Raw genomic sequence first — 15,349 nt, forward strand, 5'->3', positions numbered from 1 at the left:
ATCAATCAGAGAGTTGTCCACACACAAACCAGCAGGTTACATTGTATGTTCATTAAATAAAAATATGCATTAAAAAAGAAGAAGAAAAGAAAACAAACAAACTAGGTAGCAGGGAAACGAATCATTTTTGAAAAACGGAGCTAGATAAGTCTGCCCCGCTCACGTGTAGGGATCATATTTTAGTCTTGCTTGCACGTTGACGACAGATACAGAATTTTCTCACTCCTCCTTGACTTAAAGCCGAAGTTTTCGTGGAGGATCCTATCACCAAACAATTTCTCGGATCGCAGGCCGGAGTAACACTGAGCGGGAAAATGGCGAAGAAGCAAGCAACAAAATCCAACAACAATGGCAATGACAGTGTGAATAGAAGTAGCAGTGGAAATGAAAAGAAAAAGAAGGACGATGGGAACATCCATTCCCCTTTGGTTGCATATTCATCTATGCTGAGCTTGCTCATGTTCTGCCCTCCATTTGTTATTTTCCTGTAAGTTTTCGCTTTCTTTGGCTTCTTAATTTCTGTTTTTTTTGGTAAGTTCCCCTTTCATCTGCATCATAAATCCGGTTTGTATTTGTATGCTACTGTTTTTTCAAGTTATTTCTCGGTTTCTGATGTGATAAACCTCTCCTGCATTTGGTTTTTATTGTTTTATTTGTTTTCAGAAGTTGGTTTATGTTAATTGGTGAATTGTCTTGCATTGAAACCCTAGATCGCGTATAGGGAGTCGGATGGCCTATTTTACGGTTATCCTTTTTTTGGTAAACTGGTTTGCGCTGCCATCTTAGATCGTACGCAGTGAGTTAGATGGGATAATTTACAGTTGCTTTTTCCCTTTTTCAAGGTGAATTGCACTGCGTGGTAATTTCAGATCTCATCTAGCTAGTTGTATGGGATATTTTACGTTTACTTACATTTTTTATTGGTAACTGCCTGGCGAGGTAATCTTAGTTTGCATCTACCCAGTCGGACAGTATTTTACAGTTGCCTTTTCTGTTTTCCTGATAAATTACCTTTGCTGGTAGTCCTAGACGTCACCTAGCGAGTTGGATAGTATGTTTCACACTAATTTTAAAACTTCCACAAATTTCTTGAGGAATTAACCCAGGGCTTCACTATGAAAGCCTTAGATGACTTTACCACTTGGGCATGTTATCAGGTTGGTTCATCTGTTGTTATCTATTTTTTATTTTTTTTGGTTTCCTAAGTTTCCCTTGTTGGGTAATTTTATCCCAGCTTATTTATTTGTTGTTGTTTATTTCTAGAATTTACCTTTGTGGGGTACTTGTTGCCTTGGATGTCATTACAGACAGCTAATATTAACATTCCATTTGTTGAGTTTATATTTTACCCTCCGATTTCTATGTGACATTTTGCTTAAATTTTAATATCTCGAGATCAAATACGGGAGTCATTTATGGAAGCCTCAATGCGTTAATCGCTGTAGTATTATATTGGGTGACCTCCTCTGTTAGGATAAGGTTGCACCCTGTTTGTTAGATTTGATATTTAATCTTATTTAGCTTTTTTAATCATGTCTGCTGAGGATCTGCTATGGAATCTCTAATGTTTTTAGTGTGTGAGGTCGTTCATTGGACACATTCATCTGTTTTATTGAAGTTTAATATTTTTCTATACGGTTTGTAAGATATTGCACAGTATCAGAGTTCCCTTTGTAACCCTGGATATTCTAGAGCGCGCTGCTTGAGGCAAAATTTGCATTTTGAGTATTTTTTTTTCTGTTGATCATCTTGTTCTGTTGAAAGAAAGGCAGGTAGAAAATTGGATTCTTTTCATAATGTCAATCATTCATGATCACTCAAGTGACACACATTAAATATCGATTTAATTTATTTATTCTCACTTTTGTTTACATATACCACTCTTCAATTACAGTGCAGATTGATAATTGAATTGAAATGCTTCTTGACAGCTGTTCTCTGGCTAGTATGCATCCCGGACAGCACAGTCCTTGGCTCTGGTACTCAGAGTCGTAGTGAAGATCTTGGCTTACGTACTCTCCATCAGTCCTCTCATATAGTCTGTTTTTGTCTCTAAAATTGAAAAATAATAATATGTTGGACAGATATTCTCCCTCATTAAAGTGACACGAATAAAAACACACACATACTAATCTTCCTCTGGCTCTTTTAATTTAAAACCACTCTCAAAGGAGGCTGGCGGTTTACATCAGCTATTGAAATTGTATATATGTATGCAAAATTCACCTCATACTGCTTGCAAATGGGTTTTATGAGAGGGGGAAGCCAAACAATTATTGCTTTAGAAAAGAGGGGTTCAAAACTAAGGTTTTTGCAGTAACAAGGGGGCACAATAAGAGCATGACTTTTAGTTGTTTGAAGACAAATCCTACTCTCCCTCTTTAATTTTAAAACTACTCTCAAAGGAGGCTGGGGGTACACCAAGCACTGCGATTTGTTCCACGAGGCAACATAGTAGATGTGCTCCACACCCATCACCTTCATTAGGAATGTTGTTGCTGGCACAAAACGTTCACGGCATGCCTCTACTGTAGTAGTTTTGAAATTTGAGGGGAAGGGTAAGAGAGGCACGGCCACATGTGAATCCATGAATGTCCTTAGATTAGTCCTTAGTGCTATTTGGAAGCCCATTGTCGTACTGAGCCACATTGAGAAATTCATTGAGCCTTCCGAGGTAGTCCTCCCTAAACCTAGTTTGTGTCAGTCTTTAGGCTTGGCCTCAGGCATCTCCAATAGAGATGTTGGCATGGTGATGATGATGATTGAGATGGTTAGAAGTATTAAATTGGTTGAATCATCATACTTATTTTGTTATTGCTGAAAACAAGATGATCTACATGTCATAGATAACTTATACTGGTGGACAGATTGATCAAATAGCCAAAATTGTTAAGTATAGAGTGTAGCAGGTACATAGTTAGATGTAGTAAATTGGATGCGTGGTAATGTGCTTGATGAGTTATGATGAGTAGTTGATAGGATATGTTTATCATAGGTATATGTATTGATTTCTAAAAGAGTATTTACCCAAACTTCAGAAGAAGTGAAGATTTGATGAAGTCTACAAGTCAAAATATGAAGAACATGTAACCGACATAGTATACTCCTCTGGATCTGACAATTTGGTAAAGATTATATTGTTATTTGAAAAGTCAAAGTCGTTAGTTATGAGTGGGCTGATATCAAGGCACATAATTCAATAATTTAGTGCTTATGAAATTTAAATTGCTTTTCGAGCTGACTAAAAATAACATGTTTAGGGTGTTTTCACCACCTTAAGAACAATCTAAAAGGGACTGAAAGATCAACAGGCAGTGACAGTTAGTACAATTTTTGTTATTGTGACAGTAGTACAGTGTGTTAGAAGCAATCAAGAGCGGAGCATTGGTTGGGAACTTATTAGATCTGTCATGCATTAAGCACAATATTCAGATCACCTATCACTTGTTGATTTAAGCAGGTTGACAAGTTAAATCCCCTAACATGGTGTGCAGGATCCTAACAGGTCTAAAGATCGAATCCTCTAACAAGGTGACTCTTAGAATGAGTTCTAAATCCCTTAACCACGCAGATCATAACAGTTCTTTATTGTAAGCTCCTAACAAGGCTAAATACACATGTCAGTGTAAGCTCTACATGAGGTAGCGTGGCAACCTATTGAGTGTAGACGTCTTAACAAAGCAAAGAATATCTTGATAGCTTTTTTGGGAATTTGCTTTTTTGAGAGATCACTGAGTTAGTGCGATTCATCGTGTCATTCGGGTTGATTCGCTTATTGTTTTGTTGGAGATTGGGCTTGGATTTTCTCTGTTGAATTGTTGAAGTTTATGCCTCTTGCTTTATGCATGCTAGCCTTTGCTAAGTATTCAAACCCCTTTTAGCGCTTTTCTATCCTTGCTGCGTTTTGCTAAAGCCTTGCTTGTAGCTGTGGAGGATTTGTTATGACCTTTCTTTTCATAGTAGTTTTTAGAGGTATTTGTTGGTAGTTCTCAATTTTCCATCTTTCAAACTAATGTTGGTTTAATGTGTAGTAACTATGGGAGGTGGATTTGCGGAACTATTTTTCGTTTTACAAAACCCTTAGTAATTCACTACTTTTTGTTTTGTAGGTGGCAAGATTTTTGACATTTGGGTGCTTTGTTGTGATTTCTTAGCTTGGGGGTGAAGCTTGGTGTCTTCCAAGCTTAAACTACCTTTAGAGTTGTTAAATTGTAGCTTCAATAAAAGTGAAGTATATATATTCACACACACACACCCACACACATACATACATACATACATATAATCATTCTTATCTCTGATATTAATTATATCCTTAATCATTCTTATATACCTCACATGGTAATACATATACATATAATAATAATCTCATATCGTGCATTTCCTTGAAAGATCAGCCTTTATTTATCTTGGCAGAAATAGCTGACAGAAGCATTTGTTAAGGGAAGCATACTTTAGTTAAGTCCACATAGGGACATGACCCTACGTGGCCCTTTGGCCATGTAGAGTCATGTCCCTATGGGGACTTGACTCCAAGTTCTTTATAAATATATAGAGGATGATGCTGCTTAGGAAATCATATCAATCACTAAGGAAATATCTAAATATCTACAGCAACAATTGTCTACTTCAGAATTATATCATAGTCGTCATAAAGATAAATATAATCTGAAGCATCATTCTGTCATATCAGAATTATTAATAAGTGATATTAGAACTCATATATACCTTTCCATCAGAAGATCCTATTTACATTCACATGGTATCAGAGCCTAACTGATAGAGCATCACAGTCAGCTTTATTTAGATTTAAATCTATTAAATTATCTTTAATCTGAAACAATGGCGAATCAAGTAATATTAGAAGACAGATTTGAAGTGGCCTCCAACTTTGCATCATGGAAGATATGAGTAATGATCATATATGAGAAATGGAATTAGAAGGATACATAGAGGAAAATAAGTCTATGCTTGAGAATGATCGAAACAAAAGAACCTAGAAAAGAAATAATAATAAAGCTATGAAAATCATTATAGATTCTGTCAAAGATCATATACTCCCATCAATATCGAGCCTCAAAACAGCATATGAGATGTTCACCACTATTAAGAATACATTCGAAATTAATAATACTAGCAGACTGCTGACATTGAAGCAACAACTACTATACATCAAAATGAACAATGGAGAGTATATTATATGATTATATCATATTTTTAAAGAATTGCAGAATTAAAAGATCAACTGACTATCATCGGAAATCAAATAGATAATAAAGAACTATGTTTAATTGCTCTAAAAGGTTTACCTTTATCTTGGGAAACCTTTATCTGTGGATTAAGCTCTTGACCTGAACTACCAAATTTTGAGCAACTCAAAAATGAATCCACTCAAGAGGAGTCGAGACTAATCTCAAGAGGAATCAGTCCACATCAAGACGGAGAAATTCAAGCTGTACAAACTAATGCAAACAATAAAGGAAAGAAGGGTCAATTCAAACGAAAAAGAGGAAAGGGAATTCAACAAAACAACAAGGAATTCAACAAAACATAAAAGAAAAGGGTTTGGTCCAAAGTACAATGCTTCAAATGTGACAAATTTGGTCACACTCATAAAGTCTGTCCGGAACGAAAGCAAATTCAAGTAGCCCTAGCAGAAGTTAAGGATAAAAATTTAGCATTCTATTTAGCCCTCTCAAGTGAACTCAACTCTAACAAAAATACATGGATAATAGATAGTGGAGCATCTCGTCATATAACAGGCTTTAGAGACAAATTTGAAACTTTTGAAGGATACTCCTCTGAAGGAGTAACTATTGGGGATAATTCTACATATCTGGTAAAAGGGATTGCATCATGTTCAATACATCTAAAAACATGAATCACTCCTCAACTAAAGAATGTATTGCTTTTACCCGGTATAAAAAGAAATTTGGTCTTAATCTCTGACCTTGAAGATTAAGTGTATTGAATCACATTCCAAGAGGATAAAGTACTATCCTGGCCCAAGAACTCTAACATTAAGAGTGCAATAACCATCGCTTTTAGAGATGAAAGTTTGTACTTCAAAATCCAACCCTAAAGCATGAAATCTCAAATACCAATGAAATCTAGCATAGAAGACTTGGACATCTTCATTTTCGTGCCTTACCATCCATAGAAAAAATACTAATCGGGTTACCTAGTTTAAAACCTGATCATTTTGAAACTTGCAAAGGGTGTGCATTAGGTAAAAACACAAAAGGGTCCTTTCCCAAAAGTGAACATAAATCCAAAGCAATACTTGAACTTATTCACATTGACCTGTGTGGTCCAATATCAATGCCTTTTCTAAGTGGATGTCTCTAGTATGTAATTTTTATAGATTACTTCTCTAGGAAAACTTGGATTTACTTCCTTAAACTTAAGGAATCAAATGAAGTGTTATCGAAATTCAAAGAGTTTAAAGATCTAGTTGAAAACCAAACTGGGAAGAAAATCAAAACTCTAAGATCCGACAATGGGGGTGAATAAATTTCGGAAAAGTTCAAAGAATTCTACATCTCTATTGGGAATAAGAGGGAGTTTTCTGTACCATATAATCCTCAACAAAATGGAGTTGCAAAAAGGAAAAACAGATCCATTATAGAATCTGCCAAAGCCATGATGCATGATCAAAATCTCCACATTTCATTCTGGGTTAAAGCTTCTACCACTGCAGTTTACATCCAAAATAGATGCCCTCATTCAATATTAGAAAACATAACTCTTGAAGAAGTATTCACAGGAAATAAGCAAGACTTAAGTCATCTAAGAATCTTTGGATGTCCTGTATACATTCAATTCCCAAGGAAAAGAGAACTAAACTAGAACCATTAGGAAAGAAAGACATATTTATAGGATATAGTGAATCGTCAAAAGACTATAGGATTTACGTCCCTGGACAAAGAACTATTGAAATCAGTAGAGATGTAAAATTTGAAGAAAACATTGCTTTTAATCTCTCAAAGAACATTGATGAATCATACACAAAACCAACTACCATTAGATGAGAATCCCATAGTGGAGAATCAGAGGGAGAGTGATTCTGGAAGTCTTGCACCTCCAAGTTCAAATACATAAAATATTGAAAACCTTATCAATAAAAAGAGGCTAGTTTGGGCAAGAAAAATGATAGAAGAAAATCAAGTAGGACCTGATGAAGTATTAAGAGAAAACAAGAGAATCAGGAGTCATTCATGTTATGTTGTACAAATATCCGAACTCATCAAAACAAAACCTGCAAGTGTTGAAGAAGCATTATCATGTCAACCGTGGAAAGATGTGATGATTGAAGGATATCAATCCATGCTAAAAAATGATGTATGGGATGTTGTACCCAGACTTAAAAAGATAAATGAGTTGTCTCTTTCAAGTGGTTATTCAAAATTAAGCATGCACTAGATGGTAGTATTGAAAAATACAAAGCCAGATTTGTAGCTCGCGGATTTTTACAAAAGAAAGGAATAGATTATGAAGAAACCTTTGCTTCGATTGCTCATTACACTTCATTCAGAACCATCATAGCCATTGCAACATCCAAAGGATGTGAAGATACATCCAATGGATATTAAAACTGCATTTCAAAATGGTGTAATCGAAGAAGTGTACATCAAACAACCAGAAGGATTTGTCACTCGTGACAAAAATTCTTATATATGTAAACTGAAGAAAGCACTATATGCTCAAACAACTATCTTTCAAAATTAGGATACTCTAAAAATGAAGCTGATCCCAATATATATTTTAAAATAGTTGATGGTGATATGATTATTTTTGTATTGTATGTTGATGACTTACTAGTAACTGGTGAAAAGCGTCTTATAGCAAAATGCAAATAGGATCTGGTAGCAGAATTCGACATGAAAGATCTAGGACTTTTTCACTACTTCCTAGGTCTAGAAGTATGGCAAAAGAAGAACTACATATTTCTAAATCAAGGAAAATACACTGTTGACATTCTGACTAAGTTTGGGATGATGGACTACAAAGCCTTAACTATTCCTAGAGAAACAAATTTACACAAACTGAAGAATGATGGATTTGAATCAGAACCCACTGATCCCACTTACTATCGGCAAATTATTAGATCACTAATGTACTTGGTGAACACTCATCCTGATATCTGTAACACAACCAATGCCTTTAGTCAATTCATGTGTGAGCCGAAAAAGATCCATCTCATGGCAGCCAAGCACATCTTACGATACTTACTCGGTACAATTGGACTAGGAAGCATGACCAAGTTGAGATTAACCCTCATGGATATTTTGATTCTGATTGGGCCAGCAGCTCTACTAATCGTAAAAGTACTACAGGATGTTGTTTTAGTCTTGGTTCAGCACTGATATCTTGGTTTAGCAGAAAACAATCATCAGTCGCCTTAAGTTCCATTGGGGTAGAATACATAGCTTCTTCCATGGGAGCCAAAGATGTAGTATGGTTAAGAAAATTGCTAGTTGGATTGTTCGGGAAACCCTTGAAACCAACAGTGATCCATTGTGACAATCAAAGCTGCATCAAGTTGTCTGTGAATCTAGTTTTCCACAATCGGTCTAAGCATATTGAAATCCCTTATCATTATGTTAGAGATATGGTAGATCAAGATGTTCTCAAGCTAGAATACATAAGCACAAATGAACAGACAACTAATGTACTCAGTGAACCTCTATCTATCCAAGCCCAAATTGGAGTATTTCAGAGGTAAACTTGTAATGATTCAATTATGATTGTAAATACTGAAATCAGATCTCAGTTTTGAAATATATATGTGTATTCATATAAATTCTTGATTAAAATGTTACTATCTTATAGTTGCATGTGATATGTAATGAAAGGTGACGATCTTTCATTGACATATATAAACAGAAGGTAACCATTGTAAGTTGACGATCATAGAAATGGTAGACTTGTTATCATGACATACTTCATTAAGTTGTTGTTACGGAGTGCTGGAAGTCATGATAATGAACTTATTATGATCAGACTTCATTAAGTTGTTGTCCTAGAGTGTCGGAGATCATAGTACTTGTCATGATAGAGTTCATGATATTGTGATTTTTGTCATCTGATAGACTACTTTAAATTACTGATCCAAAGAGTCGGAAATCAGATAACCTATTCTCCTGATAGGTATCAATGAAGTTGATACTAGTGTACATATCAAGAGAATATGAGAAACCTTGATGACTCACTTCTCCCTCGCTAAGAGGGAGTGTTAAATTGTAGCTTCAATAGAAGTGAAGTATATATATTATTTAGTACATGAATTTGTAATACACACACACACATACATACATAATCATTTTTATCTCTGATATTAATTATATCCTTAATCATTCTTATATACCTCACATGATAATACACATACATATAATAATAATCTCTTATCGTGCGTTTCCTTGAAAGATTGGGCTGCATTTATCTTGGTAGAAATAGCTGACAGAAGTATTTGTTAAGGGAAGCATACTTCAGATAAGTCCACGTAGGGACATGACCCTATGCGGCCCTTTGGCCACACAGAGTCATGTTCCTACAGGGACTTGACTCCAAGTCCATATAAATATATAAAGGACGATGCTGCTCAGGAAATGATATCAATCACTAAGGAAATATCTAAGTATCTACAGCAGCAATCGTCTACTTCAGAATTATATCACAGTCATCATATATATAAGTATAATCTGAAGCATCATTCTGTCATATCAGAATTATTAATAAATGATATCAAAACTCATATATATCTCTCTATCAGAAGATCCTATTTACATTTACAAGAGTAAGCCTCACAACTTTGAAGGTCAACAATACTAATACAATTATTTGGTATTTTGTCAAGTTGTAAGACAAGATTTTGTTGTTTCTGATTTGTATTTCACGCTTGAATACTGGTTTGAAATGATTGCCAATGTTATAGCTATTGTTTTTGGCAACACCTTTGTAGGGCCAACTAAAAGAGTTATGGATTGCATCAATTGAGGTCAAGATTAAGAATTTGACAGTAAAGGAATTGAGAGTGGACTAAGACATAGATGGACACAATAGTCTAAAATGTTTATACAGACGTGGGTTACAAAAAAAACCTATCAAAATGCAGCAAAAAAAACCTTGTAATGATGCACAAAAACTAAATTAATGTATTTAGATAACACAAAAGTTCAATTTGATTATTAGTTTACTATATTTCAAACGTTACATATTTTATCTGACCTTCAAACTCTCAAAATAGAAATTTGAACGTTTCGGAGTTGAGCAATGCACTCTATCACAATAAAATAATAAATAATAAACATAAAGCAGTACCATAGCTGTGCACATATGATGATATCAACCAAATACAATCCATCCATTCCTCTTCCCCTCTTTACAATAACTTAATTTTTGGGCCTTGAACTAGAAGGCCATTTGGTCCCAAAATGATGATTGATTGTTTCCCTCAAAATTGTCTTCATTTTCCTCTGTTGCATTCCACTATGTTACTTCTATGCTCCCCTCTCCATTTCAGGAAGCTGTTTATCAGTAAGTAGGACAGCAGTATGTTATTTGACAGTTCACAGCAAAAGGATCAATGCCATTCAAGTAAGAGGCATCATGAGAGGGATGCTTCACTTCTTTGGTTTAAAAGAAAAAAATGTATAGAATGAAGACAAAGCTATTGAGGCTCTTACGGGTCAACTTATATCTCTTCTTTATGTGAATGCAGAGGATCTGCAAAATTTAAAACAGGGAATTAATGGGAGGAGCCAAATACTAAACTAGTTATTTTTGCCCATGCTATTTTCTGGGGGTAACTCTTTCAAGATTATTCACTAGAGGATCTATTTGGAGACATCCTATTTTTAGATGATCTTTTAGAAAGTCTTCTCATAGAGATATCTGTTCTTTTCAGAAATCTATTTAATGATTTCGAATTTTGTCGATGCATTGAAGGGATTTTTTTTGATATAAGGCTTGCTTATGTGCAAGCAAACTGTTCTTTGCAATGGAACTGTAATTGCTTTTTATTTATTTTTTCACGCAAAGTACTGCAAATACATAGAAATAAGTCTGTTTATTGCACCTAGATTTTTAGGAGTTGGTTTTTATTGTTAAGAAACTTAGCATTTGAGTAGTGAAACATCTGCATTGAGACTATTAAGTAATATATACTAATAATAATGCAGCAGAAAACGTATGTTAAACATATGCCTTAAACATTAGTTAAATTCTGTTTATATGCCTAAACATTATCAGACGGGTGGTAGCATTACTAAGTCTGTTTATTGTTCTACCTATTATGGTTATCGCTAGTCATTCTAAGCGCCATCTCTATTATTATCGGGCAGCTTCAAATCTCTATGCAATCATTAATATCGGATGTAATAATTGCTATGTTTAGTTATGTTTGATCTTAACACACCATTTGGTGTTAGTTAATGGATCGGTATGTGTTGAGACATGTACGTGTAGAGTCATGACTCTATCATGTTATGTTTCAACATATATTTATATTTGTCTTATTTCCATTCTTCAGAGCATATCAATAACAACGTGCATACTGATGTAAAGAAGGTTATTGCAGTTGCAGCAAGTATATTAAAGTTGTCAACATATATATATATATATATATATATATATATATCAGAATACATAATAAATACTTTGATTAGTCTACACCAAACACGATCTACTAATCTTTACATGGTATCAGAGCTAGGTTTGTAGAGAGACTATCGAAGGTACTGCAAATATGTCAAATAATGTGAGAGTAGAGGACAGACTCGAAGGTGCTGTAAATTTCTTTTCGTGGAAAATCTGGATTACCACGATTCTTGAAGAACTAGAACTATAATCATTCATTGAATTTGATAATCCAATTCTTGAAGATGAAACTGAAAAAATCACTCGGAGAAGGCAAAACAATAAAGCCAAGAAAATCATAATAGACTCTGTAAAGGATCACATTCTTCCTTTCATTTCAAATCTGAAGAAAGCCTTTGAAGTATTCACTACAATAAAAAATGCTTTTGAAATAAACAACTCAAGCAGATTGATCACTTTGAAGAATCAATTGATGAATACTAAAATGAATAAGGGAGAATCAATCTCATCTTATTTTGGAAGGATCTTTGAAATTAAGAATCACTTAAATTCCATTGGAAATAAAGTAGAAGATCAAGAACTCTCTATATTAGCACTCAAAGGATTACCACTATCATGGGAAGCATTCATTCAAGTTGTCAGTAGACCTTCAATCCCTTCATTTGATCAACTGAAAACTGATTGTACATCAAAAGAGTCAAGATTAATCTCCAGAGGCATTGTATCAAATCAAGAGGGTGAAAATCAAGCTCTTTTCTCAACTCCCAATCATCAAGGAAAGAAAAGGAAATTTAAAGGGAAGAAACATGACTATAAGAAAAAGTATAATAAGGTCAACAATACTAATCACTCTAAAGTTAAATGTTTTAAATGTGAAAAATTCAGACATATCTTCAGCAAATGTCCTGAAAGAGAAAGAATTTTAGCCTCATTAGCCGAAAGTAAGAAAGATGAAAGTCTAGTTTTCTACTCTGCTTTGTCAAGTGAGATAAATTCTAATGAAAGTGTGTGGATAATAGATAGTGGTGCTTTCTTGACATATAACAGGATTTAGAGACAAATTTGAAACACTTGAAAATTACAAATTTGAAGGAGTTACTATTGGAGACAACTCCACTCATCTAGTTAGAGGCATTGGGACTTGTTCTATTCAATTAAGGACTAGAGTTACACTAAAGTTGAAAGATGTCCTATTTGTACCTGGAATAAAAAGAAACCTAATCTCAATCTTTGGATTAACGGATGAAGGTTTTCAAGTTACTTTCAACGAAGACAAAGTTTTGTATTAGCCTTAAAACACAAGTTTTAAAAATGCTATCACTATCGGGACTAGAGATGGGACCTTATATATAAACTATGTAATATTCAAAACCAAGCTCTTAATCATGAAATAACAAATTCTAATGAAATATGGCATAGGAGACTTGTACATATTGGGTTCAGTTCACTACCTAAGATAGGCAAAATCACTTCTGGAATTCCTAACTTAAATTCTACCCATACAACTATATGTAAAGGTTGTGCTTTAGGAAAGAACATTAAAAAAACCTTTCCCAACTAGTGAACACAAGTCCAAATCAATTTTTGAACTAATTCAGTCTGATCTATGTGGGCCCGTGTAAACTCTCTCCTTAGGAGGTTACTCCTACTACATAATCTTCATAGATGATTACTCTAGGAGGACTTGGATTTTCTTTCTAAAAGTTAAGGAATCAAATGAAGTGTTATCAAAATTCAAAGAATTCAAAGAATTGGTAGAGAATCAAGTTAAGGCTCTAAGATCTGACAATGGGGGAGAATATACTTCTGAAAATTTCAAAGCCTTTTGTATGTTTGTTGGGATTAAGAGGGAGTATACAGTACCTTATAATCCTCAACAGAATGGTGTAGCAGAAAGAAAAAATAGAACTATTGTCAAGGCAGTTAAAGCTATGCTTCATGATCAAAACTTACATTTTTCATTCTGAGCAGAAGCTACTAATATTGCTGTATACATTCAAAATAGATGTCTACACTCTATCCTAGAAAATATAACACTTGAAGAAGTCTTCATAGGGAATAAACCTAACTTAAGTCATCTTAGGATTTTTGGTTGTCCTGTATATATACATATACCTAAAGAAAGAAGAACTAAGTTAGAACCTTTAGAAAAGAAAGAAATTTTTGTTGGGTATAGTGAAAACTCAAAAGGATACAAAGTCTATGTTCTCAGACAAAGATCAGGAGAAGTAAGCAGAGATGTCATATTTGAGGAAAACACTGCTTTAAAACTATCCATAAGCACAAATGATGAGATTTCAACAGACTTGGATGAAAATCCTCAATCTGAAATTCAGAGGGAGAATATATTAGAAGATACGAGTTCAATACTAGATACAGAACATAGAAACATCTCTAATACCAAAAAGAGACCATTATGGGCAAGGAAAATGATTGAAGAAAATAATATTGAACCAGATGAAATCACTAAGGAAGTGAAGAAAACTAGAAAAAATCATGTTATACTGCACTAGTGACTAAGCTCACTAAATTTGAACCTACATCTGTTGAAGAAGCTCTAACTTGTCAAGCATCGAAAGATGCTATGGTTGAAGAATATCAATCAATACTTCAAAATGATGTCTGGGACATTGTACCTAGACCTAAAGCCAAATCTGTTGTTTCTTCTAAATGGTTATATAAAATCAAATATGCAGCAAATGGAAGCATTGAGAAACATAAAGCGAGGTTTGTTGCCTGAGTTTTTTCACAAAAAGTAAGTATTGATTATGAAGAAACTTTTGCCCTTGTTGCTCATTTTACTTCAGTTAGAACTATTCTTGCCTTAGTAGTAGCAAAAGGATGGAAGGTAAATCAAATGGATGTGAAAATTGCATTCTTAAATGGAGTCATAAATGAAGAAGTTTATATTGAACAACCAGAAGGTTTCGTAATAAAAAATGAAAATCTCTATGTATGTAAATTAAAGAAAACATTGTACGGCCTGAAACAAGCCCCTCGAGCTTGGTATGAAAGAATTGACAGTTATCTCATCAAATTAGGATACTCTAAAAATGAAGCTGATCCTAACATCTATTTCAAGATATCTAATGGAGACATGATTATATTGGTTCTTTATGTTGATGATCTCTTAATAATAGGTGAAGATTATTTGATTGCTAAATGCAAACAAGACCTTGCTGTTGAATTTGACATGAAAGACCTAGGTTTACTACATTATTTTTTGGGCCTAGAAGTATGTCAAAAGGAGGATTACATATTCTTAAACCAAGGAAAATATAATTAGGATATTTTGAATAGATTTGGGATGATGGACAACAAGCCACTTGCGATTCCAATGGAAACTAATCTACACAAGCTAAAAGAGGAAGCAACACATTCAGAATCTATTGATCCTACCCTCTTTAGACAGATTATTGGATCTCTCATGTGTTTGGTTAACACCAAACTTGACATCTGCTACGCTACGAATGTTTTAAGTCACTTTATGTGTGAACCTAAGAAAATACATATGATGGCGGCTAAACATGTTTTGAGATATCTACGTGGCACTATTGGTCTTGGACTAAAGTACAGAAATGTTGAAATCAAACTTGAAGGCTACACAGATTCTGATTGGGCTAGTTGTTCCTTAAATCGAAAGAGTACCACCGGATGTTGCTTCAGTATTGGTTCAACAATGGTGTCATGGTTCAATAGAAAGCAACCTACGGTTGCCTTGAGTGCTATTGAAGCAAAATATATGGCAGCC

General features: G+C 34.3%; 1 protein-coding gene across 1 annotated transcript in view; it reads left to right on the top strand.

Annotated features, from left to right (window-relative positions):
- Window positions 1-263: 263 nt before the first annotated feature.
- The window catches only part of DWF5 (Ergosterol biosynthesis ERG4/ERG24 family), a 77,153-nt gene continuing 62,067 nt past the window's right edge, over window positions 264-15,349 (top strand). The window contains exon 1 of the mRNA XM_089832981.1: window positions 264-487. Coding sequence (XP_089689107.1) covers window positions 315-487 — 173 coding nt within the window. The 5' untranslated portion in view covers window positions 264-314. The remainder of the gene's footprint in view (window positions 488-15,349) is intronic.

This window comes from Cupressus sempervirens, chromosome 1, assembly GCF_028749045.1.
Source record: "Cupressus sempervirens isolate cs-2001-9-10 chromosome 1, ASM2874904v1, whole genome shotgun sequence".
Taxonomy (NCBI): domain Eukaryota; kingdom Viridiplantae; phylum Streptophyta; class Pinopsida; order Cupressales; family Cupressaceae; genus Cupressus; species Cupressus sempervirens.